General features: G+C 43.5%; 2 protein-coding genes across 3 annotated transcripts in view; both read right to left on the reverse strand.

Moving 5' to 3' along the window:
• Positions 1-79: 79 nt before the first annotated feature.
• Positions 80-10,727, reverse strand: LOC105983213 (schlafen family member 13-like). 2 transcript variants are annotated; one of them, XM_013013058.1, is made up of 5 exons: positions 10,680-10,727; positions 4,278-5,365; positions 3,143-3,262; positions 1,248-1,977; positions 80-911 (listed from the first exon to the last, which is right to left on the reverse strand). In XM_013013058.1, the coding sequence occupies exons 2-5, from the start codon at positions 5,347-5,349 to the stop codon at positions 119-121; spliced, it is 2,715 nt and encodes a 904-aa protein (XP_012868512.1). In that variant the 5' UTR covers positions 5,350-5,365; positions 10,680-10,727; the 3' UTR covers positions 80-118. The 2 variants fall into 2 exon arrangements, with proteins under 2 accessions (XP_012868512.1, XP_012868513.1); XM_013013059.1 differs by lacking the exons at positions 80-911; positions 1,248-1,977 and adding an exon at positions 2,159-2,262.
• Positions 10,728-17,469: 6,742 nt separating this feature from the next.
• Positions 17,470-25,792, reverse strand: part of Slfn14 (schlafen family member 14) — a 15,960-nt gene continuing 7,637 nt past the window's right edge. Inside the window, exons 2-4 of the mRNA XM_013013064.1 lie at positions 24,759-24,887; positions 22,318-23,029; positions 17,470-18,304 (exon numbers count right to left, since the gene is read on the reverse strand). Of these exons, the coding sequence (XP_012868518.1) occupies positions 17,470-18,304; positions 22,318-23,029; positions 24,759-24,887 (1,676 nt within the window). The remainder of the gene's footprint in view (positions 18,305-22,317; positions 23,030-24,758; positions 24,888-25,792) is intronic.

Below are 25,792 nucleotides of genomic sequence, written 5' to 3' on the forward strand. Positions count from 1 at the left end.
GCTTTTTTCTTTTTGCTTATGTGGTGCTGAGGAATCGAACCCAGGGCCTCATGCATGCAAGGCAAGCACTCTACCACTGAGCCACCTTCCCAGCCCTAGACCAACTATTTTGCCTCTATTATATCTTGAGCTCAGGATTGAAATCAATAAGGTTCAGAATATACAGATGTTGATTTGCCCTGGAAGCCAGACAGAGCAGAAGATTGTAGTAAATAGCTGGCTCAGTTGCCGAAGAATTGATCCCAAACACAATGTTTCTTTCTAGGCCTGAGAATCTACGGATACTATCAAATATGGGACTGGCAGATGTGGATGCATCATTGGTCTGAGAAATTGTTCTCTTCTTCATTTCTTTTAAAAACATATTTTTATATATCTCCACTTCATTTGCTGTGCTGAAAAGCACAGCAATGTCTTTGGGAGAATAGCCATTCTTCAAGAAATCCTTATACTTCATTGACACATAATTCACCATGTTCTCTAAGTCCAAGTGTTCAATCTTTAAGTTGCCTGGAACACCCTGAACCCCTTCAACTTTAAGAAACATCTGCAGGGATTCACAGGGGATATTGGTTGGAGGATTTTTTCTGATGTTCTGCATTATCTCTTGTAGGTAGTGGGCTATCACATCTGCATTGCGAACCACTCTGCTGAGTTTCTCTCTTGGATACTGGGCTCTGAAGGATGGAAGGCCACTATCACACAAGTGACTCGTCTGAAAGTAGTCCAGAAAGATCCAGAGAATTCCTGGACAATCCTTTTTTCTCCGAGTGATGTTTTTTGCCTTCCTGTACCATGGACCATTTTCAGTGCGGAAATTCTGAGCTTCATCAATGATGATGTGTTCGATTTCTTCATAGATATTCTTCATGAAGGTCTTTCTTGTCACTGCCTGGCAAATTTTTTTTGCACTAAAACAGTTAAAATGACACACTCAGGTTTGATGGAACTAAATAAAGAGAGAAAATCCCTGTGACCTGCTCCCTGGAATGCAGTAGTGTTCTCTCAGTCATATTACCACTCCATTCTTAATGATCAAGGGGACTTAACAGGAAGTACAGCCATGGCTCAAGTGGCAAGATGTCTGTTTTGACAAAAATGTTAATGGACAGCAACCAGACCCAGAGTTCAAGCCCCAACATCTACATATACACAAAAAGTGGGTGGGGGGAGGACAGGGAAGATTTAGCAGAAAAAAGTTCAACCCAGATTGCGTACCATAACTAGGTGTAGAGCCAATATCTTACCTGATTAAGTTCTTCAAAGGCTGGTTTTCACAAATGTAGAGAATTTGATTTGACTTACAGTGAAACACATTCTTGATCTTTTCTATGATCTTTATGGCCATGACTGTCTTTCCTGAGCCAGGCAAGCCATGGATAAACAATTCCCTGTTCTTGCGGAGGTTTTTAGAGAAAATCTTATACTGTTGGGCTGTGAGCAAGTTTAATACCTTACAGCCAAGTTGGTCACTCAGGAAAGATGGAAAGCTGAGCAAGACAATCACAAGGGCCTGCAGCAAGGCTTCCATTTGCTGGGCATCTGCTAGGTTATAGGACAGGGGGTAATCTATTAGAGATTCTGACACCTCCACTGACTCTGCATTGCTCTGTGGACTCAGGTAGAGAACCTTGGCCATGACACACAGCTTCCCGGTATAGCCACCCATGTTCACCAGCTTCTGCTTCAGTGTAAAGGCAGTGTAGGTGCAGTAGTCCTGTCCACCTGCTTCTTGCTCCCTGAGAATGGTGAAGAGTATGGGGGGATTGTTGTGTGCAATGAGAAGCACATCACAGATGACTCCCTGCCTCTCTTGCAAGCCCAAGTCCACAGCCCAGCTTCTCGAGACTATCAGAATTCCCCAGGTGGAAGGAGAAAGTTGCTGGCCTATTAATTCCTCCAGTCCTTCATGTTCTTTGCACAGCTCCTCCCAGAGGGCTTCAGGAGAATGTCTGATTTTTTCTTGTTTTGGCCTCACTAGATGGGGTAATCAAAGAGAAGATTTGAAAGATGTGTTAGTATTACTTTCTATGAATCACATATTACATTTAAGAGGGAAGATTAAGCAATCTAAGATAATACAATCTAAGAGACTTCCCCTTACCCTTCACCCTGTGATCCTGTCTTTTACCCATATCAGTGGCCATGAGTATCTTCCCAGGACCAGACAAGCCCTGGGCAAACTTATTGGGGGGTTGAAGCAATTCTCTTCTGTTATCTTATGGAGGTCAGAGTATTCCAACTAATATGGAATTTATTGAGCTGAAGGAAGTGGAAAATACGTATGACAGTTACTATTGCATCTCAGAGTCTTACAGAGTAATGTTTAAAAATCTTTCTGATATTGCTGGTGGCTCACGCCTGTAATCCTTGCTACTCAGAAATTGAGATCTGGGGCTGGGAAAGTGGCTCAGTGGTAGAGTGCTTGCTTTGCATGTATGAGGCCCTGGGTTCAATTCTTCAGCAGCACATAAGCAGAAAAAGCCAGAAGTGGGGCTGAGGCTCAAGTGGTAGAGTGCTAGTCTACAGCTGAATTGCTGAGGGACAGCACCCAGGCCCAGAGTTCAGGCCCCTTGACCGACAAAAAAGAAATTGAGATCTGAGGATCACAGTTCAAAGCCAGCTGGGGCAGGAACATCCATGAAACTCTTATCTCCAATAAACTTCCAGAAAACCGGAAGTAGTACAGTGGTAGAGTGCTCACCTTGAGGACAGTGACCAGGCCCAGAGTTCAAGCCCCATGACCAACACCAACAAAAAATCTTTCTGACAAGTGTTAGGTGCCAGTAGATCACTCTTGTACTCTCGCTACTCAGGAGGCTGGGATGTGAGGATTATTACAGTTTGAAGCTTGCCCAGGCAGCAAAGTCTACAGAATTCTTATCTCCAATTAACCAAATGCCAGAAGTGGAGCTGTGGCTTAAGTGGTAAAGCTCAGCCCTGAGTGAAAAAGCTAAGGGACAGCACCCAGGCCCTGAGTAGTTAGGTGTGAGTCACCGGCGCCCAGTTCTGGATGTTGCTTTGTACATGTGTATATTCTTTTACTCACTTGGAGTTACAGTACACAATTTTCTATGGATTTCTTTTTAACCAAAAGTATTAAATTATCTCTTTCTCCTAAATAAAAACTGGCCACTCGTACCTGGAAAGAAATACTGTTGGAGATCACATTTATGTTTCAGACCTTTCTTGGAATACACCGGTCTGCAGCTTGGAGGACTGTCAGACAGACTCAGCTGGGATTCAAAAGCTTCAGGCAACTCTGAAAGAAGAAAACAACTAACCCTTGACACAGAATTTAACCTGGCCAATAAGCCAGACACTTCTTCCTTTCTTTGTCAAGCTTACCACCAAAGCTTCACCTTCAACAAATATATCCAGTATTCTTGGAAGAGAGCCTGAAACTTGGGCCACATCTGACACTGATGCCCCTGACAAACACAGATGTTATTAGGACCTTGAAACTCCTCAGTCAAAATTGCTCTCCCACCCAACCCTGGCTTCCGTCTATCCCACCTGACTTCACACTTTCTGCCTAATATTTAAAGAGCCCTAGTTATAAAGGGAGGGGGGAAGTACCATTTCCCCTTCAGCCAGGCTGAAGGAGACTTGGTCGCCCTTCCCAGGCTTCACTCCCAAATAAAGTTGGTCTGTTGAGTTTGCTTTCTGTCCTTGCTTTATTCTGATACCCTCATGTCCCAGTTTTCTTATTACCTCCTGAGTGCTGGGATTCCAAATGTGTACCACCACATCTGATTCTTTCTTTCCAATATAGAACTGTGATTCCTCATTCAGTTTAATGCTCCCTTTTCTATGTTAGAATAGCTTTGTTTAAGCAGAGTGGAGTTTAAAATGTTCACCTTAAATTCTAATTACTGGGTGATTTAAATCCCCCCACCCCAGAAATCCAACTGAAATATACCTCTCCCAGTGTTGGCTCTTGTCTCCCACATCTGGGCTCATTTTAACCTGAGGTCAAAAGTCATCATTATTATGAAGCTCTAGCAAATTTGCATTCAACGATTTTAAACAATAGACAAAAATCTGTTTCCATATGAGTTTCCTTTACTTCTTCTTTTGTGGAAAATCATCATTCATAAAAATATTTGATGTTGGCTTTTTCTCACCCAGTGAAACTTTCCTGTATATAAGAACCTTGGGAATACAGAGAAAGGAAATTTCAATGGGCACAAAGAGCTCAAGGCCACAGAGAATGAAGGACACCGGAGAGCCCAAGAGGTAGGATAGAGAGGTAGGTGCTGCTTTCTGCCTCTTACCTGGGTCAGTATCCATCATCCTTCTTACCCATTCTTCAGTTGTCAGGGGATAGATGCCCTTCCTCTCCTCCACCATCCATGAACTGGGAGCTCTTGAGAATACCACACAGCAGAATGGCTCTACTTTTAGCACACAGACATAACCATACAGCTCACTCACTATACGCACTTCTATGACCTTGGTCTCATAGGATACTGGTGCATTTGAAGAGCAGAAATGGAAAATAGGTAACTTGGAAATTTCTTTATCTATCACTGTTTTTAAAGAGACAGGATCAACCTTGTCTTTTGAGCATCCCAAGACTTTCTTGGTCTTGTCATCCACTCCAATAAAAAGATAGCCTCCCCCAGTGTTGGCAAATGCAGAGATGTACTCCGGAATTATGTTTTTTACATATTCCTGGATGTGTTTTGTGGAGAACTGTTTAAACTCTACTGTTTGAGACTCAGGAAAAGACAGAGTTTCCTGGAATGCAAGCCAGTCTTTTTGGAAAACATGGAAAGCAGAATTTGGTTCAGAGATGTCCCGCTCTGTAACTCTTAGAGTTTTACTGGATGAAGATTCTTCATTCAGTGTGTGGACAATACTTTGTTTTGCTCTCTCTTTCTTAGTCTTCAGGAAATCAAATGCAGCTCTTGAGTCCATGGGCCACTTAGAGGTACCAGATCTACGGTACAACGAAGGACTCAGACTACAAATTCTGGCCATAAAGGAACCATCTGAAGAGCCACTGCTCCATGATTTAACAAAAATGTAAAAATATGCCCTGTATTGCTTAGTTTCAAAGAAAGTCTCCAAATCTAAAGACTGAATAAGCTCTCTCAAGGCGTTTTCCAGGTCCAGTCCCAGCTCCCCAGCATGTTCAACCTCTTCTGTCATTTCCATCCGAATCACTCCTCCTCCGGAGTTTAACAGAGCACACGCAGCCTGTAAAAGTGTCTCCTTCTCCTGCTGTTTCTGATTTCCTTGCAAATTGTTTCTGTTTGTTTCACCCAGAGTTATTTTTCCTATATCGATAACAAGGTCTGGTTGATATGGTTCCACCACCAGGGAGCAAGAATTTCTCTGCATGTTGTTGATCCTACAGCTGAAAGGATTGAAACATTGGTTTCACTTTTTTTTTTTTTGGTCAGTCGTGGGGCCTGAACTCTGGGACTGGGCACTGTCCCTCAGCTCTTCAGCTCAAGGCTAGCGCTCTGCCACTTGAGCCTCAGCCCCACTTCTGGCTTTTTCTGCTTATGTGCTGCTGAGGAATCGAACCCAGGGCCTCATGCTTGCAAGGCAAGCACTCTACCACTGAGCCACCTTTCCAGCCCCATGGTTTCACTTTTATTGAGATACTCATTGTTCCATGCCTACAGCTTATTGATCCATTTATTGGGAGATACTGAGTCTACATCTAAAATGTTCCAAATCAAAGCAATAGACTCATCAGTCTATTAGCCAAAATGGGGCTAATGAAATTAGTATTTGCTATCTTGTGTGACACTGGGCATGGAAAGGAATAAACTAACCTGAAGACTATAGTTGAGTAAAACTCTCAGGACCTCCTGGATGTATTGGGATTGGCTGGGTGAAGCCATCAGATTGAAGGTGTGATTTTTGTTGTTGTTGTTATAGGTGGTCGTGGGGGTGGATCTCTGGGCTTGGGCACTATCCTCGAGCTCTTCAGCTTAAGGTGAACGCTCTACTGCTTGAGCCACAGTACCACTTCTGGTTTTCTAGTGAATAATTGGAGATAAGAGTCTCAAGGAACTTTTCTGCCCAAGAGGGCCTGGAACCGCAATCCTCAGATCTCAACCTCCTGACTAACTGGGATAACAAGAGTGAGCCACCAGCGTCTGACTTTCAGTTTCCTTTCTGTTCAGTTATGAGGGTAGCCATTCACCAACGGTCCCAATTTTCCTAAGACACAAAGAGGTTCGACCAGATAGATGAGTGAGAGTTCTTTGTTTCTTAAGTCCTGTTAGTTTTGTTGTATCACCTAACATTTTGGATTTAACATCCACTTATCAGGAAGACCATGTACCGTTTGTTTGTCTCTTTGCTCTTGGCTTACCTAGCTCAACATTATTCCTTCTAGCTCCATCCATTTCCCTGCAAATGCCATTATTTTGTCATTTCTAATGGCTGCATAATATTCCATTGTGTATAGATACACTTTTTGGATCCATTCATCTGTGGTGGGGCATCTGGGTTGTTTCCATATCCTAGCTATTGTGAACAGTGCTGCAATAAACATGGAGGTACACGTGTCCTTGTATATTGGTTCCTGTTGTTCAGGGTAGATGCCTAGAAGTGGTATGACTGGGTCGTAAGGGAGGTCAATCTTTAGCTTTCTAAGGACCCTCCAGACTGCTTTCCAAAGTGGTTGTATAAGTGTACATTCCCACCAGCAGTGTAATAGAATGTTTTCTCCACATCCCCTCCAGAATTTGTCATTGGCTGATTTGTGGATGTGTGTCCCTAAACTTTTTTGTTCAAGGCTGGTACTCTACCACTTGAGTCACAACTTCACTTCTAGATTGGAGATTCTTTTTTGTTGGTGTTTGTGGTCATTGGGTTTGAAGTTGGTCTGGGACTTATCCACAAGCTCTTTTGCTCAAGGGTAGCACTCTACCACTTTGAGCTACAGTGCCACTTCTGGTTTGCTAATGGTTAATTAGAGATAAGAGTCTCATGGATGGGCTGGGAAGGTGGCTCAGTGATAGAGCGCTTGCCTTGTGTGCATGAGGCCCTGGGTTTGATTCCTCAGCACCACATAAGCAAAAAATGGTGCTGTGGCTCAAGTGGTAGAGTGCTAGCCTTGAGCTGAAGAGCTGAGGGACAGCACCCAGGACCAGAGTTCAGGCCCCACGACCGGCCCCCCCTCCAAAAAAAAAGAGTCTCATGGACTTTACTGCCTGAGCTGGCTTTGAACCATGATCCTCAGAACTCACCCTCCTGTGTAGCTAGGATTATAGATGTGAATCACCAGTGCCTGGTTTAATTGGAGATTCTTAAGAGACTCATGGACTGTCTTGCCTGGGCTGGCTTCTAACTGTGATCTTCAGATCTGAGCTTCCTTGGTAGCTAGGATTACAGGTCTGAGCCACCAGTGCCCAGAAAATTATTACACATTTTTAAGAAGCTAACTTTCCACTCAAACTAAAAAAGCAGAGCAGGAAGTGAAAGATTTTAGCGCAGAAGTCACTGAAATCTAGACTATGCATTTGAAAATACTTTAAGACAGGAAGTGAGGGTGGCAGGGGGAGAAAGTAAAAAGCTCAGTGAACTATGGAACTGAATAAAGGAAATAAGAGAAAGAAAATTTTCAAAGGAAGATAACTTTGATAGATTAGGAGCAAGAGTTGTGGCCAAGCATAGTAGTGCAAATCTATCATTCCAGCTCCTCAGGAAGGGGACACAGAAAGAGCATCACAGTTAGCAGGAACTCTGTATCAGAAGCATAAACAAGCAAACGAACAGGAGTGGGGTAGAGCATTTGCCTGGCAATTGTGAGGCCTTGAATTTAACTCCCAGTATCACCAAAAAAGACTATTGTTTTAAAAGATTAATGCAGTCAAGAGACAACTAGTATCATCATTTGAAAAATTAAAATAGTAAATTTAAAAGCCATTTTGAAATCATCAGGGACATATCCAGCCTATAAAAAGCATTCTAGCTAAGCCGGGTGCTGGTGGCTCACGCCTGTAATCCTAGCTACTCACGAGGCTGAGATCTGAGGATCTGAGGATCACAGTTCAAAGCCAGCCCGGGCAGGAGAGACCGTGAGACTCCTATCTCCAATAAACCACCAAAAAACCAGAAGTGGCGCTGTAGCTCAAGTGGTAAAGCGCTTGCCTTGAGCTGGAGAGCTGAGGGACAACGCCCAGGCCCAGAGTTCAAGCCCCACGACTGACCAAAAAAAAAACCAAACAAACAAACAAAAAAAAGCATTCTAGCTAGATGCTGGTAGCTCACACATGCAATCCTAGCTATTCAAGAGCCTGAGATCTGCAGATCACAGTTCAAAACCAGCCCGGACAAGAAAGTCTGTGAGACTCTTATCTCTAATAAAAAAAAAAAAAGCTGGAAGTGGTACTGTGGCTCAAATGGTAGAGTGATAGCCTTTAGCAAAAGCAGCTCAGGGACAGTACACAGGCCCTGAGTTCATGCTCCAAGACTAACTGGCACAAGACAAAACAAAACAAAACAAAAAGCATTCCAAGCACAGCCTTACTTGCCATTCCTATTGAACTCCATCTGCCTTAAAGATCTGAAATTGTAATCCTTGCTCATGAGTGGGGACTTATCACTGAGGACAGATCCAGCAGGTGTTGTCACAGGTGAAAGGGGAGGAAGATTACTGAGCAGTGAGAACACTTAGAAGAAATTGGTTAGACAAAATGAAGTTTGGCACAGTCGCGATCTTACCTTTTTGCCTTGTTTTCACTTGTGCTTTGAAATCTCTATGCTCACCACTCTATTCTGCATTCCAATACTACCAAACATCCTTCTTATTTGTAAAACATTCATTTGATATATGTGACTTCAAAGCTAATTATTTTCTCAGTGCTATAATATTTAAGCAATATGAACCTGTGCATTGTCGCATGTAACTGTATTCAAAACGTCACCTTCACCTATCTTCAGGTCCAGATTTTGACTTTTTTTTTTTCCATCAGAAAATGCTCAGGAAACTCTTCACTTCCCTTGGGTTCAAAGGATTATTACAATCTGTGCCTCCTACAGATTTCCTTGTAGGGCTAAGATATCATTCCTTATACATTTGGAAACCTAAATACAATTGGACTAAGTTCATAGAAATTAGAGAATGCAGACAGGTGCTGATGGCTCACATCCATAATCCCAGCTACTCAAAAGGCTGAGATGTGAGGATAACAGTTTAAGGCCATACCAGGCAGAAAAGTCTGTGAGACTCTTATCTCCAATTGACCACCAAAAGACTGGAAATGAAATTATGGCTCAAGTGGTACAAGTAGAGTGGTAGAGCACCAGCTTTGAGTGACAGTAAGAGGCTCAGTTCTACCACACACATATACACACACGCATGTGCACATATGTATGCACAGACATACAGAATAATGAGGAATAATTCAGGAAGCTTATCAAAGAATTTTAACAATAAAAGCCCTTGGTTCTGCTGGGTTCACAGGATAATTTTCTCAAAACTTTCCTGTGTATATCTGGCTTCCACAATGAAGTAGTACCTATTATCTTCTTCCACCAAAATCAGCCCTAATAGGCAGAAAAAAAAAACCTAATAAGCAGAAAGATACACATAGAGATGCTGAAGTATTCAGAAACTGAGACTTTGAAATGCCTAATTCAAATCCCAGCTCGGTCACTTCTTCGCTGTGTGACACAGTGGCTATTAACCTCTTTGTGTCTTAGGAAAATTGGGACCGTTGGTGAATGGCTACCCTCATAACTGAACAGAAAGGAAACTGAAAGTCAGACGCTGGTGGCTCACTCTTGTTATCCCAGTTAGTCAGGAGGTTGAGATCTGAGGATTGCGGTTCCAGGCCCTCTTGGGCAGAAAAGTTCCCCTGAGACCTTTATCTCCAATAAACTACTCAAAAAAAAAAAAAAAAAGGTGGAAATGGCTCTGTGGCACAAGTAGTAGAGCTCTAGCCTTAACCATAAAGCGACTCAGGGACAGCGCCCAAAAGGGGAACTAAAGAGCTAGCCAAGTAACATGCTAGAAAGCTGAAACCACAACCTCAGCGCCCTTCTCCAGAGCGTTCACTTCCTACACTTTGTAGGCTTGTTTGGCAGGGAACGCTCCAAGCTCATGCCCCTTTTAAATAGCATTCCTAAGTCTTGACTTTCAGCACCCCAGCAGCAACTTAATAAACTTCTGATAGGGGAAATGGCAATTCCAATGCTGACTCTTAAAATGCTCCCAGATGAAGGGATCTTAATTTTACAAGCTGCAGAAGTTGTTCCTCGACTCCACGGCTTTCCAACGCTCTGCATCTAAGACTTGACCTTGGCTAGCCTGGGATCCGAGGGTTTCGCGCCTCGCTGGCTCTGCCTCCCGGAAGAAACCTGTGCTGGCTGGGCCAGGGACTCCATCAGGGCCCGGGAGGAAACAGGTGCACGAGTCAGGCTGGCCCCCAAACCCTGAGTCCCCTTCTCCACCCTCCTGTTAGGGAATCTGGCACTGAGGGAGAACGAACTAGCTGCCTCCCCTCCCCTCCACCCTCCAACTCTCCCCCCCACCCCGCCCCAATGCAGAGGATTTCCCTGGTTTACTGCTCTGGTCCCAGGCTGTCCGCTGCCATCTTCCGGGGTCGGGGATCTGGTGGACTAGATCTTGGAAGTCTGAAAAACGGCGGGAGTTCTAAACAACCCCGACAAGAAGCCAAGATCCCATCCTCCCTCCCCTTACTCACCCTCTCCAGCTCCAGATGAGTCGAGGTCCTCCAGCAGTTTGCGGGAAGACTTGGGGACGGATCCTGATATTCCAATGGCTGGCTCCACCCACCAGCTTTCCGCCGAGACAAACCAGCCAATCAGAAGGTCTCTTAAACCAAGGGGGGGGGTGGGGAGGGAAAGAGAGGGGATCCTTCCCTCCAGGGGCGGGACTGGGTGATACACCTGTAATCCTAGCCTTGTGCGCGCCTAGATCTAGGTATAAGGCCATCCGGGCAAAGAAAGCGCAGGACCAATCTCAACCAATAAGCCTGGCTTGTGTGGTGATGCACCTGTTACCCCAGATATGGGGGAGGCTATTTAGGTAGGTGAATCCCCCTCCGAAGCCAATCCTATCTAACAAAAATAACTAAAGGGCAAAAAAAAGGTTGGGGTGGCAGGAAAAAGTGCTTACCCTAGCAAGCCAGAAACCATGTGTTCAAACCTCAGCTCCTAACCCCTAAAAGTGTCCAGCCCCCTTCCTCTCCCCCCTAAAAAAAGTGTCCAGAAGCACCAAACTTCTGATAGCTCCTGGTATGTCCTAGTTCTCTTTTGCTGCCTCTCCCCTCTTGTCTTTCTCTTTTCCCTCCTACTCTGGCTCAGCTGTCTATCCTTACGCTTTCTCTCTCCAGCATCTATTATCCATTACCCAGGCTATCTAACGACTCGTCCAAATTACAGTAAGACAACGAACAAGGATTATTTAGAGAAAAATGAATGACTTCCCCAGGCCCTGGGGAAGCTCCCAGTTGGGACAGATTGGATTCTCACTTTTCTCTTCTCTCTAACACCTGCCAGCCCCACCCTCCAGGACCAACTCCAAGGCCTAGCTCGAGGCCTGGCTATCTCCGGCTCAGATCCCCAGCTGAGTTCCTTCCATACTGGCCCAGGAAGTAGTGGGATTTTTGTTTTGTTTGGTTTGGTTTGTTTTTTTTGGTTTTTTTTTTTTTTGCGGGGGGAGTCGGGACAAAGATTTGAGCCTCCATTTCCTTCTCAATCCCACAGCCAAAGGCTCTGGGACCTTTCCACCTGCCTGGGGTTGTGTGCCCTCAGGTCCAATCCTGGGCTTTGGGGTGAGAAACAGAATTGCATTGGGACCAGATGCCCACTGTAGACCTCAACACACTGCTAACCAAGTTTCTGTTGGGCCATTTGTATTACTCTGTAAGCCTGTTTAGTTTGGCTAAATCCTCTGCCTTGGCAGTAAGCCTTCCTTAGCTGAGCCATAGACGCCAGAAGTATCCCCCAAAAGGATTCAAAAGATGTAGCCCTCCCAAGATCCAAGAAGTTCACTCTCAAAATTAGCAAAGACCCTTGTTGTCACAAGAAATCATAATAGTGTTCATGAAGACAAAGTCTGCTGGTGGCCCTGGGAATGCAAGATGCGACCAATCGCAGAGCACTAACCCGTGACATCAGATGGGCAATATGAGAATTAGGTTTGCCAGCACTTACCAAGCAACAAAGATGGAGACCACAAATCCCTGTATGGACTGGACTCATATTTGTCACTTTGTCTGGTGTTTCCAGCCTCTTTGATAGCCACCCATGAAAGCCAACACTTCACAACCCATTCACTGGCAGAGACTAGAGAGAATTGTTCAATGATCACAAAGCCAAACTCTAAAGACATAAAACAAGATGAAAAAAAAAGGTCTCCTACTTTTCTTCCTTATTATCGAAGACAGAGAAGAAAATCAAGGCCTGCTGGGAAGCAGGAATCATACCCAGAATAAATTCATATGACTCATGAAGCAAGCCAGATGCTTATAGCTGTAATTCTAGCTACTCAAGAAAAAGGCTAGGGACCTGGAGGATTGAAGTTCAAAGCCAGCCTGGTCAGAGAAGTCTTCAAGATTCCAGCTCCAACGAACTAGGAAAATGTTGGATTGGAAGTGTGGCTCAAATGATAGAACACCAACTGGAAAAGCCAAAAGAGAGCATGAGGCCCTGAGTTCAAGTCCCAGTACCAACACATATAACAGACAAACAAAAACCTGTGCAAAAGAACTAAGTTTTACATTATTTTTCCTACCAATCTGAATTTAGGATTTCTTTTTTGCCTTCTTCCCTTTACCAGGCACTGCAGACAAGGATCTGAGAGAGCTGTCAGAATTCTTACTTTAGTTTTTGTGGGTTCTTCCAGGATCCCGCTTACAAGCTCCAGAGCAAGAGAAGTAACCCAACCCTTTAGAATTCCATCCTCTTACTAAATACAGTAGGAGAAGCAAAAATTTACTTCTATCCTCTTAAGTGTTTTTGGCTGAGCCTGACATATGACCAATTAACAAAAGAAAAGCATATAGGTTTTGCCCGGGTGTGCAAAGAATGAGAGTTTTCCTCCTTTGTCTTGAGGAAGAAAAATCATTAGAATGTCTTTCTCATATCTGCTGTTCTTCAATTGCTTTTAGCTCAAAATAATACCAAATGGCACACTTGGGGAGGGCATCATCTCTCATCCTTTAGTATCTTCTGATAAGCGGAGATTTCTTTTTTCTGGGGGGGGGGTCTGGTCATGGGGCCTGAACTCTGGGCCTGGGCATTGTCCCTCAGCTCTTCAGCGCAAGGCTAGCACTCTACCACTTGAACCATAGCGCCACTTCCGGCTTTTTTCTTTTTGTTTATGTGTTGCTAAGGAATCGAACCCAGGGCCTCAGGCATGCAAGGCAAGCGCTCTACCACTGAGCCACCTTCCCAGCCCCTAAGCGGAGATTTCTTTGACAGCCCTGCTGGTCATTGCCATGCCTTTCATCCCTGTTAACTTTGCACAGTGACACACCACCACTCTGTGGCTGAGTCCCCTGAAATGTTGCTGCTCTGTGTTACTCACGCTTTATGGACTTTGTTTCTTCTTTTGCCCACCCATCAAGTCACCACCATCACCCTCTTCCTCTCCTGGAGCCATGAAGAAGCTGCCAAGGAAAGCATCTGGGATTTAAGAAGCTCTGTTGATCTGTCAAGCACCCATCCCTACTCAAAGGCCAGTCAGTCCATCTCTCTCTAGGCTGCAAACCTGGAAAGTGCTCCACCTGCCATACGGGAGCCCTCAGAGTTGAAAAGATGCCAAACAGGATACAGAATGGGGTGTACTCTAGGATTACGACTCAGCAGAAGTATCTGTGCCAATGGATTAACAGGGGAAATGAGTCAGTAAAAATGAAGTACAAGTGCATCTTGAAGATGGTAGGGCAGCTCAGTGTCACAAAGCTAGCTCATCTGCACACACTCTTCTCTGTGTGTGTGTGGGGGGGGGTGTACTAGGGCTTGACCTCAGGGCCTCTCACTCTCACTCAATGTTTTTTCTGCCAGCTGATGCTCTACCACTTGTATGACATCTCTCATTCAGCTTTGTAGCTGGTTAATTGGAGACAGAGTCTTATGTACTTTTCTGGCTGGGCTAGCTTCAAACTTCAAGCCTCCTGAGTAGCTAAGATTACAGAGTTGAGCCACTGGTACCTAATTCCCCTCTTCTTGAGTGGGTTTCTCCGTGCCAGAGTTTCTCTCTCTTTTTTTTAAGTCCTGTTCATAGTCTAAGGGTATCTTTTCTTTTCTCTGAAACAATACCCTAAAGCTACTTCAAGGATACTTTTTTCCCTTGAAACAGATCAAAGTGTCAAGATTACATAACTCATATTGCCATCAATAATTCTCCAAGTTCTAAGATCTTGGGTTAGGGTAATGAGCCTCAGTTTTATTCTGTGAGATCCCTTACAAAGTCAGCTATTTCTGAGAAACAAATGTTTAATTTTTTTGTCATAAGAAGCTGATGCCTACATTTCATTTTCTTCCTTAAGGCAAGAACAAGTCTATACGTTGTCAAGTGCAGTGATTGGGTTTTCTGTATAGTCTGCAACAGAACCAATTTAAATGAGTTTCTGCTTCCTTCAGGCCACCTTTTTGATCCAGTAATCCATTTCTGAGGATTAATAACTACAGCAGAAAAAATGTAGCATACTAATGTGCTGGTTTAGTTTTAATAGTATGACATTGCTAGTTATACAAGAAAAGAGTAATTACGGAGAAGAAAGGAAGGAAACAGGCTGGACTCGATCTTCCACAGGCAAGGACTGTTTATTGAGATAGAGCAGTGAGGGACACAGCTTTTCTGCAGGCTTAGAGACTATGTGCAGAGTTGGGACAGGAGCTGGGTTTTATGAGATCTGAGCAAAGAGGCAGAGGATAATGAAAAAGCCACTAGGTCAAGGGGAGGTGGAGGGCTTTTTGGCTGGGCCCATGACGGAATGTTTACAACCAGGCTTAGATAGGCCTGCTGGAGCTAGGCAGTTTGCACTTATGTTTGGTGGGTTGCCAGGCATCTATATGCACCTGGGAAACTAGGGTGGGAGTCAATCCTTCAATTAAAATGTCATGATCTATTTAGGATGTGTTAGGATGACCATTGAAAATGATTCTCTCAGGTGAGCCCTGGAGGCTCACACCTGTAATCCTAGCTACTCAGGCAGCTGAGATCTGAGAATTGAAGTTCAAAGCTAGCCCAAGCAGGAAACTTCACAAGACTCTTATTTCCAATTAACGACCAAAATTCTGGATGTACAGCTGTGGCTCAAGTGGTAGAGTGCTAGCCTTGAGCAAAAAATTCTCAGGGACAGTGCCCAGACTGTAAGTTTAAGTCCAATGAGCAGTGTGCAATGTGAGCATGCATGCACACACACGTGAACACACAAATGATGCTTTTGAAGACATGCTATCACATGGAGAAGTACTGGCATTAGTCAGCTACTGCTATATAACAAGTAACCTTAAAAACTCAGTCATAAGACAAATGTTTATTTCTCAATTATGTGTTTTCAAGTCAGCTGGGTTTTGGTTGATCTAGTTGGACTTGGTTGAGCTTGGCTCTAGCCTATGAGTTAAGTTTCCATGTCTCTCATTCCTCAATGATTAATAGGCCATGGAGGGCATGTTCTTTGTACGGAGGTAGTGGAAACCTAAGAGATCAAATACATAGCCTCTGTGCACATTGCAAAATACGAACATTTCCTTGGCTAAATAAGATCACGTGGCCAAGCCCACATGCCAGGTGTAGGAAAGTATCTACAGCTCTCATGTAAGGCACTATGAAGGGCATAGACATTGGAAGAGATGAGCAATAATGCAATCTATAGTCTTACCTCTCAAAAAAGTTAAATATTTATAGTGGTGATTATACAACTTGATTGTAACTATGTGAAAGTATTCTTCTATGAATGAAGCATAGAAATAAACACTCAAAAAGGCAAAAAATGCTAAGTTTGAATATTGAGAAGATTTAAGAACTTTTCCCCCTTTCTCCATTTCCCAACCTTATATAATAGTTACCCTCCTTTTCATCATTCTAAACACTTTTATCATGGGCAATGCTTGTTTATCTTATTTATTTTATTTTTGTGCCAGTATTGGGGCTTGAACTCGGGATCTGAGTGCTGTCCCTTAGCTTTTTTACTCAAGGCTAGTTTTCTACTCCTTGAGCCTCAGTTCCACTTCTGGCTTTTCTGGTGGTTAATTTGGGATGAGGGTTGCAGGGACTTTCCTGAAGGGGCTGACTTTGATCTGAAATCCTCAGCAGTGTCCTGAGTAGCTAGGATTATAGGCATAGCACCAGAACCCAGCAATCTTAGTTACTTTATTAAACAAATTATTTTACCCAATATATTAAGGCTATGTAGAAGGGGAAAGGAGAGAGAAGAGATGGCAAAGTATTTGGAGAAGCAGGGGGTAGATGAGAGTTGTTTCTGTTTAGTCCATGTCCAGGACCGCAGCCATAGGTTTATCCATATTTTTTGAGGGGGGGTCCAGTCGTGGGGCTTGTACTCGGCCTGGGCGCTGTCCCTCAGCTCTTCAGCTCAAGGCTAGTGCTCTACCACTTGAGCCACAGCACCACTTCCGGCTTTTTTCTTTTTGCTTATGCGGTGCTGAGAAATCGAACCCAGGGCCTCAGGCATGCAAGGCAAGTGCTCTACCACTGAGCCACCTTCCCAGCCCGCAGCTATAGGTTTAGACTTACCCTCTAGCTCAGCTCCCCTTAGAGCAAAGCTCTGCTCACAGAGTCTAGTGTTCTATGCCTTTGTTGAATGCTCAGATTAGCAAAAGCCTATTGGTCCCTACAATCCTCATCATAATTTAACAGAGTGGCATTTTTCCATCATATGTTAGTCTTTTGTGAGCTTAGCTGGCATAGTACTGTCACCAAGAGACTGATTTAGATTTAGTGGAATGAATAAATCAAAATTTGAACATGTAAACTTAAAGCCCACAGTCAATATGGAGATGTCAGTAAAACACCCAATCAGCATAACTGTCATGGAGGGCATCCTGCCACAAAATGGGCCAATGAGTCTGTAGCGTATTGGAAACACTGGGGGACCAGAGGTACAATCCAGGACATAGGTAGGAGAATAAATCAGGATGCATGATGGAACATTTGAGGAACTGATGTGATTTGAAGGCTGTGAGGACTACTCACTGGAAGTATCTGAGCAGAAGATTTCATAAAGCAGCTATTTGAGGATAACCCCTTCAGATGGCAGGATAAAAGCTGGATGTAGCTGGAGGAGGCAGCATGAGACCAGTGACACATGTGTTGTGATTGTGCAGAGAAGAAAGATGGACTGGGAAAGGAACAGGGCAACTGCAATATAAGTGAAGGCTGAGCCTCAAGAAACAGCTCTGTGGTTCAGAGCCTCACAGATGTACCTTGATTTTCTTGTTTGCAAAAAGGAGTAGCTGACACCTATATAGGCAGAGAGACTCCCATGTTTTTTATAATCATTTTCAGAAGGCTTTCCTCTTTTCATAGAGCAGATAGAGATGGCTAATGGCTCTTGAAGCAAAGCAGAGCTTTTGAAATTCCTCTGGCTGGGCACCTTCTGAACTAAGCCCAAACACAATATTCCTTTGAAGGCCTGAGAACTGCTGAACACTGTCTAAAACAATGCGATTGTCCTGAACACCTGCAGCCCTGCTGAACACCACCTCTGTTGCTTCTTGGGTGTGAATTAAGTTCATTTCTCTTAGGAGCACAGGCTCGTAGCGCCCTCTTTCCTCCGGTCTCCTGTATAGGACTGCTATATCCTTGGGCAGATAGCCCCATTGGAACAAGCTGTGACACTTTTCTGCCACATACTTTGCTATTTGTTCTGTGGTCATTTGGGTCTTGATTTCATACACCCCAGGTGGAGCCTGGGCACACATGGCTTCCTCATAGACAGCTTCCTGGAACAATGCCACACTGTCTGGAGACACATGGGAGAGAGGGTTTTCTCTGATCCTTTCCATTTCTTCCTTCATGACCATTGCTATTTCCCAAGCACAGTGGATCCCATTGGTGATTGTTCTCCGAGGAAATCGAGCAGAAGGAGGTGGGAGGCCATTGACTTCTGCATGATGGACTTGGAAAGGGTCTAGAAAAAGCCAGAGGATCCTGTGCTGAGGGTTTTCACTTCCATCCCCCTTCTCCTTAGGGTGAGTGATGCTCCTGGCCTTCAGGTACCAATTTCCATATTTACTGCAGAAATTCTCTGTCTCATCCATCACTATGTGCTTAATCCTTGAGAAATCTCCTTGCATGAACACGTTCCGGGTCACAGCACGGAAGGGGGTTTGTTGGCTATGAGGAAGAAAGAGAAAACAGGGTTTTCAGGCATAAAAACAAAGGCATCAGTAGCACTGGAATTGGAATCAGAAGACTGAATTGGGGCCAGGTGCCAGTGGCACACGCTGGTAATCCTAACTTCTCAAGAGGCTGAGATCTGAAGATCACAGTTCAAAGACAACCCGGACAGGAAACTCCGTGAGACTCTCATCTCTAATAAACCACTCAGAAAACCGGAAGTAGTGTTGTGGCACAAGTGGTAGAGAGCTCGCCTTGAGCTGAAGAGCTGAGGGACAGTGCCCAGGCCCCGAGTTCAAGCCCCACGACCAACAAAAGAAAAAGAAAAAGATTGGATTGGAATCAGAGGTTAATTTCCCCTTTGCAGGTGCATTCATCAACTTACTAGTGTCAACACCACAAAACAGCTACATTGACAAGTCACTTGACAGAATGCAGAATCTTATACCCTATCTTTATGAAGTATTTACTTAAATCTGTATGTGAAACTTTCATTATTACAAAGGAGGTAGGAGACTTTATTATCTCTATTAGTATCTATTTCTGCTACTTGACAATCCTTGAAGACAAGACCCTTACTGCTAAACAAAAGCTCACAAGTGATTTTTTTTTCTCAGTCACAGGCCTGAATTCTGGGCCTGGGTGCTGTCCCTCAGCTCTTCAGCTCAAGGCTAGCACTCTACCACTTGAGCCACGGTGCCACTTCTGGATTTATCTGCTTATGTGGTGCTGAGGAATCGAACCCAGGGCCTCATACATGCAAGGTAAGCATTCTACCACTGAGCCACCTTCCCAGCCCCCCAAACTTTCTGTTCTTTTACAGATCTGGAAAGCAGTCACCTAGAGGTATACCACAATATTTTTTTGGTCAGTGTGGGGCTTGAACTCAGAGTCTGGGCACTGTCCCTGAGGTTTTTTTTGCTCAAGGCTAGTGCCCTACCACTTTGAGCCACAGCTCCACTTCCAGTTTTTGAGTGATTAATTGGAGATAAAAGTCTCACAGGGACTTTTCTGCCTGGCCTGGCTTTGAACCACAACTCTCAGATCTCTTCCTTCTGAGTAATTAGGAATACAGGTCTAAGCTACTAGTGCCCAGCTTATATCACAATCTTTATGAAGGAATTCAAATTTCTTCTAAAACAAATTCTATTTCTTCCCTTGCTTTTTAATACAAACCAGTTGCTTGTCTTCTCTAATTTGAATTCAAGGATGAGCACAAGTTCCTAAAGATTCCCTGATTTTACATGAGTTATTTCTGTGCTTTAATTCTGAACTATTTTTGCCTTCCTCCAGTTTGAACTGTGCAGGCTCTTGAAAAAATGCTCTGATTCTTAGCCATCTCTGCATCTCCCCTCATACTAGAGGTTCAATAGGTATTTGTCAAATTAGCCTTTCAACTGACAGTTTAAAAAAAATCTGTAAAACCTAATGGCAAATATAGCCCTTAGCACAATTTACAAGATCCTCTGGAATCTAATATCTCCCTCATTTCCAATATCACTATCTGCCTTATACCCACCCCCAGACCTGCCATTCTGGTCTGTAGTGTCTACATGTCTTTGAATTTGCTGGGGTTTTTTACTTAGAAAGTCTTCCTCATTCTATTTTCTTCTTGTGTGTGGGGGGGGGGCAGGAGGGTGTCTCAATATGTAGCTCAAGATGGCCTCAGACTTTAAACCCTCCCAGTCTCTTGAGTATTGAGATTACAAATATGTGTGCCACCATACCCAGTTTTCTACTGGTCCCTTCCTTCCTTCCTTCCTTCCTTCTTCTTTCTTTCTTTCTTTCTTTCTTCCTTCCTTCCTCGCTTCCTCCCTCCCCCTTTCTTTCTCTCTCTCTCTCTCTTTCTCTTTCTTTCTTTCTTTCTTCTTTTCTTTCTTTCTTTCTTTCTTCCCTTCTTTCTTTCTTCTTATACTGGGGCTTGAATTTAGGGCCTCATGTTTAGTAAGCTGGTATATTCTACCACTTGAGCCATGCCTCCAGCTCTGCTTTTCTGCAGGCTATTTTGGAGAGTCTAGAGAACCCTTTCTGCCTGGGCTGACTTCAAACCTTGATCTCCAGAAGTTAGCCTCCAGATTAGCTAAGGTTATAGGCATCAGTCACTAGTACCTGGCTTGTACTAGTTTATTAGGAGTGTGCCTAAAGGTCTCTTTCACTGACAAGTAGTTGCTGCTCTACTTCTAGCCTAAAATAAACTTGTCTTTATTATAACACACACAACATACACACACACACACACACACACACACACATACAGGTGTGTGTGTGTGTATGTCTGTGTGCACATGAGCACTAGTCCTGGGACTTAAATTCAGTTAGATCCTCGGCACTGTCCCTGAACACTTTTCTTAACAGCTAGTATTCTACCACTTGAGCTATAGCTCCACTTCTGACTTTTTTGATAGTTAATTGGAGATAAGAGTCTCACAGACTTTCCTGCCTAGGCTGGCTTTGAACTTCAATCTTCAGATCTCAGCCTCCTGAGTACCTAGGGTCATATGCATGAACCTTAAATAATTTTTAATGGTAAGGTCTTCAGTAGGTTTTTTCCGCTAACACGAAATGTAACACAGTGTTTAAATATGAATGATGCTCAAAAATATACCTGGAGGGCTGGGAAGGTGGTTCAGTGGTAGAGTGCTTGCCTTGCATGCATGAGGTCCTGAGTTCAATTCCTCAGCACCAGATAAGCAGAAAAAGCCAGAAGTGGCACCATGGCTCAAGTGGTAGTGCACTAGCCTTGAGCTGAATTGCTGAGGGACAGCGCCCAGGCCCAGAGTTCAGGTCCTACTACCAACAACAACAACAACAAAGTATACCTGGAAACTGTAACCACTCTATATACCACCTTTATAATAACAATTTAAAATTTTTAAAAAAACAGGTTAAAGTTTTAAAAAAAGATAACTGGAATCAACCCTGGGCTGGTTGCTCATAGCAGTAATCCTCACTACTCAGTAAACTGAGATTTAAGGATTATAGCTAGAAGCCAACCTGGGTAGGAAAGTCTGTGAGATTCCTATTTCCAACTAACTGCTAGAAAGCTGAAAGCAAAGCTGTGGCTTGAGTGGCAAAATACTAGTCTTTTTTTTTGGGGGGGGGGCAGTCGTGGGGCATGAACTCTGGGCCTGGGCACTGTCCCTCAGCTCTTCAGCTCAAGGCTAGCACTCTACCACTTGAGCTACAGCGCCACTTCCAGCTTTTTTCTTTTTGCTTATGTGGTGCTGAGGAATCGAACCCAGGGCCTCATGCATGCAAGGCAAGTGCTCTACCACTGAGCCACCTTCCCAGCCCCGAGATTTTAATCAGAATAAATTCTGCCTGCTTTCTAAAATTATCAGTGTAAAGTAAGTCAAATGGATCAAAATATTTTATAAACAATATCAATGATTTCTATATTTGAGTCATAAGTAATTAATCTTACAATTTTAAAACATTAAATATCAGGCAAAAAAGTATCTTCAAAGCAAAAAGGATTCATTTCTACTTTTCTTAGATTTAAGACCACGGATTGTGGGGAAAACATTTCAAGGTCAACAAATGTAAAGTTATGCATACTAAGTTTATTTATAACATTTTAAAACTTGAACAGTATAAATTATCCACTTATAATTAAACTACCTGGCCATTTAGAACCATTTATTTTGGCTCGGGTGCTTAAATTTACTCAACAAAGAGGCATTGCCAAATTTACTTATTTATTTTTACCGAGACTGGGGCTTGAACTCAGGGCCTGGGCACTGTCCCTTAGCCACAGCTCTACTTCTGGCTTTTTGCTGGTTAATTGGAGATACTAGTCAGATGGACTTTCTTGTTTGGGCTAGCTAGCTTCAAATTGTAATCGTTAGAGCTCAGCCTCCTGAGTAGCTAGGATTGCAGGCCTGAGCCATGAGTGCTTAGCCCCTCCTAATTTTAAACTGATTTAAAGTAAATGGAAAATACAAATTACTTTTGTGGCACTGTTGTAAAGATTAAGTATGTTTTTGTTTTTAGTTTAGTAAAACTCTCACCTCACCAAACCCTTGAGGGAGTCACTTTCACAAACATAGAGGATCTCTTTTGGTTTGCAATGGAAGAAGTCTTTAATTTTTCCCATGATCTTCATGGCCAGGGCTGTCTTCCGGGTTCCTGGAAAGCAGTGGATGAACAATTCCGAAGTTTCATGAAGGCTCTGGGAAAGCAACTCACACTGCTCTGTTACAAGCAGGTCGAAGTACTCACAGCCCAGGCAGTCACTCAGAAGAGATGTAGAGCAGAAGGAGACGACCACAAGGGCCTGCAAGATGTCCTCCACTTCTTCACTGGAGAGCCTGTAGGACTGGGGGTAGTACATAGGGAATTCACAAGGTCCATCTGGCCAGCTGGTCAGAGGTGTCAGCCTTGGAATGATGCACACCTTCCCTGTATAGCCACCCTCAGTTTGCAGTTTCTGCTTTAACTGCAGGGCAGTGTCTTTGGCATATTGAAGACCTCCCATCCAGCTAGGGTCTTTTATGATGGTATAGAGTACCAAGGGGCTGTTAACGGCTATCAAGAGTGCATCACACAGGACATTCTCCTCTTTCCTTAAACCAATATCGCTAGCCCAGCTTCTAGAAAATATCACAACCCCCTGAGAACAAGGATAGATCTGTGTCTTCATGAATTGCTCCAGTCCTTCATGATCTGAGAATAACTGCCGACAGAGAGATTCTGGTTGAAATTGCATCTCTTCCTGTGTCACTGAAAATTCAAAGAACTAAAGTTACTAAGACTGACAAAAGCATAAAACATAGTTAAATACAGATTGTTGTGGCCACAAAACTATGAGTTTCCTTGCTGCAAAGTCAGTATCCCAGCGCTGGAAAGTTGGCTCAGTGGTTGAGTGCTTGCCTTGCATGCATGAGGCCCTGGGTTCAATTCCTCAGCACCACATAAGCAGAAAAAGCCAGAAGTGGCGCTGTGGCTCAAGTGGTAGACTGCTAGCCTTGAGCTGAAGAGCTGAGGGACAGCGCCCAGGCCCATAGTTCAGACCCCACAACCAATTTAAAAAAAAAAAAGGCAACATCCCAGCAGGAGGCTGAGATCTGAATATCGAGGTTCAAGGCCAGCCTAGGCAGGAAAGGCCATGAGACTCTTATCTCCAATAAACCACTCAGAAAACTGGATGTGGCACTGTGGCTCAGTGGTAGAGTGTTAGCCTTGAGTTGAAGAGCTGAGGGACAAAACGCCCAGGTCCAGAGTTCAAGCCCCACAACAGACCAAAAAAAAAACAAAACAACAAAGGCAGCATCCTCTTGGCATAGCCCAAAGCTACAGGAGGAATTCCAGCTCTAACCTGGAGAAAGCTATCTGAGAGGGATCTTCACAAAATCTTTTCCTCAAGCCCAGATGCTCCAGGACTTACAGGAAGTCACTGCTTCCTTCCCAGGCCTTTCTGGGACACTGATGCTTTGGAGGAAACTAAAACTTCTCCTTTAGCACAGCAAATTTTTAATGATCAGCAATTTATCCCCCTACCTAGGGGACCTCTGACAAACTGGCAAGTTTTTTATTGTTATAACTAGAGAGATGGTATTAGTATCTACTGGGCAGAGGCCAGGAATGCTGCCAACAGCCTACAATTACCTGGCACTCACCACTCCCTGACAAAGAATTATGACAATAGTGTGGAGGCGGAGAAACTCTGCTTTAGCAGTTCAGAGGACTCTGTGGCTCTTTCTGAAAACCAGGAAACAGTTCTTATGGTATAGACGTAAGGAATGCTAGCGCTCTCAGATTTGGAGAATGAAAACTATATGGGACTGGAAACCAGGAAGCATATGTAAGTTTAGTGACGACAGAAAGATAAGAAACATATATAATGCGTAATGTAGAATATATAGCACATATATTCTATATACTAGAACTACATGACAGAATGTGATACATTAATATATTGTATATAAGATACATTGTTTTACTATCATATTGACATATATTTACATAGTATTAATCCTATAACTATATATAATAAATATTGTATATTATTACATTGTATTATATAGTATATATCATTATATTGTATATAGTTGTGTAATCATATATAGTATGTATATTCTATATAATATGTTACATGATGTAATATATAATGTAATATTAATGTATATTATTTCAGGCTCATGATGTCTGAAAAGTTCTATATTTGTTCTTCCTTAAGAAGAAACACTTGGATTAACTCACACCAACTCCTCCCAAGTTTCTTATTTTGTGCTTGTTTTTTTTTTGAGGTTTTGGGGAATCAAACCCAGGGCCTTTACATGTTTGGCAAGAGCTATTTACCCCTGGAACTGTGAATTTCATAGTTTCCTACTTCATTTTACAAAACAAATCATCTGTTCGCCTGAAATCAAAAGGAAATAACTGAGTCTGAGTCAGGACTGGGTTATGTATTGAGACTCTATCTCAGATAAACAAAGCAAAACAGGAATACCTGGAAACACACGATGTTTCAGATCCTTCTTAAATTCCAGGACTTTTGTGGGATATGCTGGGCTTCTTGGTGCAGAAGAGGCTGGTGAAAGCAGGTGAGCACTGTGGTCTCTGGCCAAACCAGAAGGAGCTAAATAATCACATGGAAACTAGTTTTAGACAAAAAAAAATTTTTTGTTGTTGTTCATGGGGCTTGAACTCAGGGTCTGGGCACTGTCCCTGAGCCCTTATGTTCAAAGCTAGAGCTCTACCACTTGGAGCTACAGGGCCACTTCTGGCTTTTTTGGGGAGTCATTTGGAGATAAGAGCCTCACAGACTTTACTGCCTGGGCTGGTTTTAGTGCCTGGCTACACGTTGTTTTAATTGTAAGTCTTCATCCAAGGCTAGATAGTTCAGAAAGCATAGGATCTCTAGCTTAGGGAGGTGGGGGAGGAAAGGGGAAGAGGGAGAGAGAAGGAGAAAGGGGAGAGGGAAACAAAGAGAGAGGGACCTCTAACAAATTTAGGACAATAAAAAAAGATTATAGAAAGTGATGCTGTGGTTCAAGCGGTAGAGCAGTTCCTTTGAGCTAAAGAGCTCAGGAACAGTCTCCAGGCCCAGAGTTCAAGCCCCACAACTGACAAAAAAAAAAAAGATTATAATCACTCAAGTCTTGGATTTAAACTTCTTTTGTCCAATTGTGAACATATTTACCCTAAAGCAATCTGGTAAGCTCAGTTTGGTCTTTAAGTCCTTTGGGGTGGATTAGAAATCACCAAGGTTGATTCCAGTCAGGGAAGTACCAGCAAGGACTAGGTGACCTCTTGCACTGCCATCCCCCATCCCAGTACTACTTTTTGAATCATTCCCCCACATGATGGTATTCCAAACTCAAGGGTTTGCTATGTTAGCTCTTAGTGTTACTGGAACAGTTCAAATTCTTTAAAAATGGTTTCCTTGGGCTGGGAAGGTGGCTCAGTGGTAGAGCGCTTGCCTTGCATGCCTGAGGCCCTGGGTTCGATTCCTCAGCACCATATAAGCAAAAAGAAAAAAGC

This window comes from Dipodomys ordii, unplaced genomic scaffold (assembly GCF_000151885.1).
Source record: "Dipodomys ordii isolate 6190 unplaced genomic scaffold, Dord_2.0 Scaffold19, whole genome shotgun sequence".
NCBI lineage: Eukaryota > Metazoa > Chordata > Mammalia > Rodentia > Heteromyidae > Dipodomys > Dipodomys ordii.

Bases quoted from the DNA above. Each gene is read 5' to 3' on its own strand.
- LOC105983213 (XM_013013058.1), bottom strand. From the start codon at position 5,349: ATGCAGAGAAATTCTTGCTCCCTGGTGGTGGAACCATATCAACCAGAC. The intron at 3,263-4,277 runs GTAAGAGGCAGA...TTCTTCTTTCAG, and splicing joins GATGATGGATACTGACCCAG to AGTTGCCTGAAGCTTTTGAA. The intron at 912-1,247 runs GTAAGATATTGG...TAACTGTTTTAG, and splicing joins CCTTTGAAGAACTTAATCAG to TGCAAAAAAAATTTGCCAGG.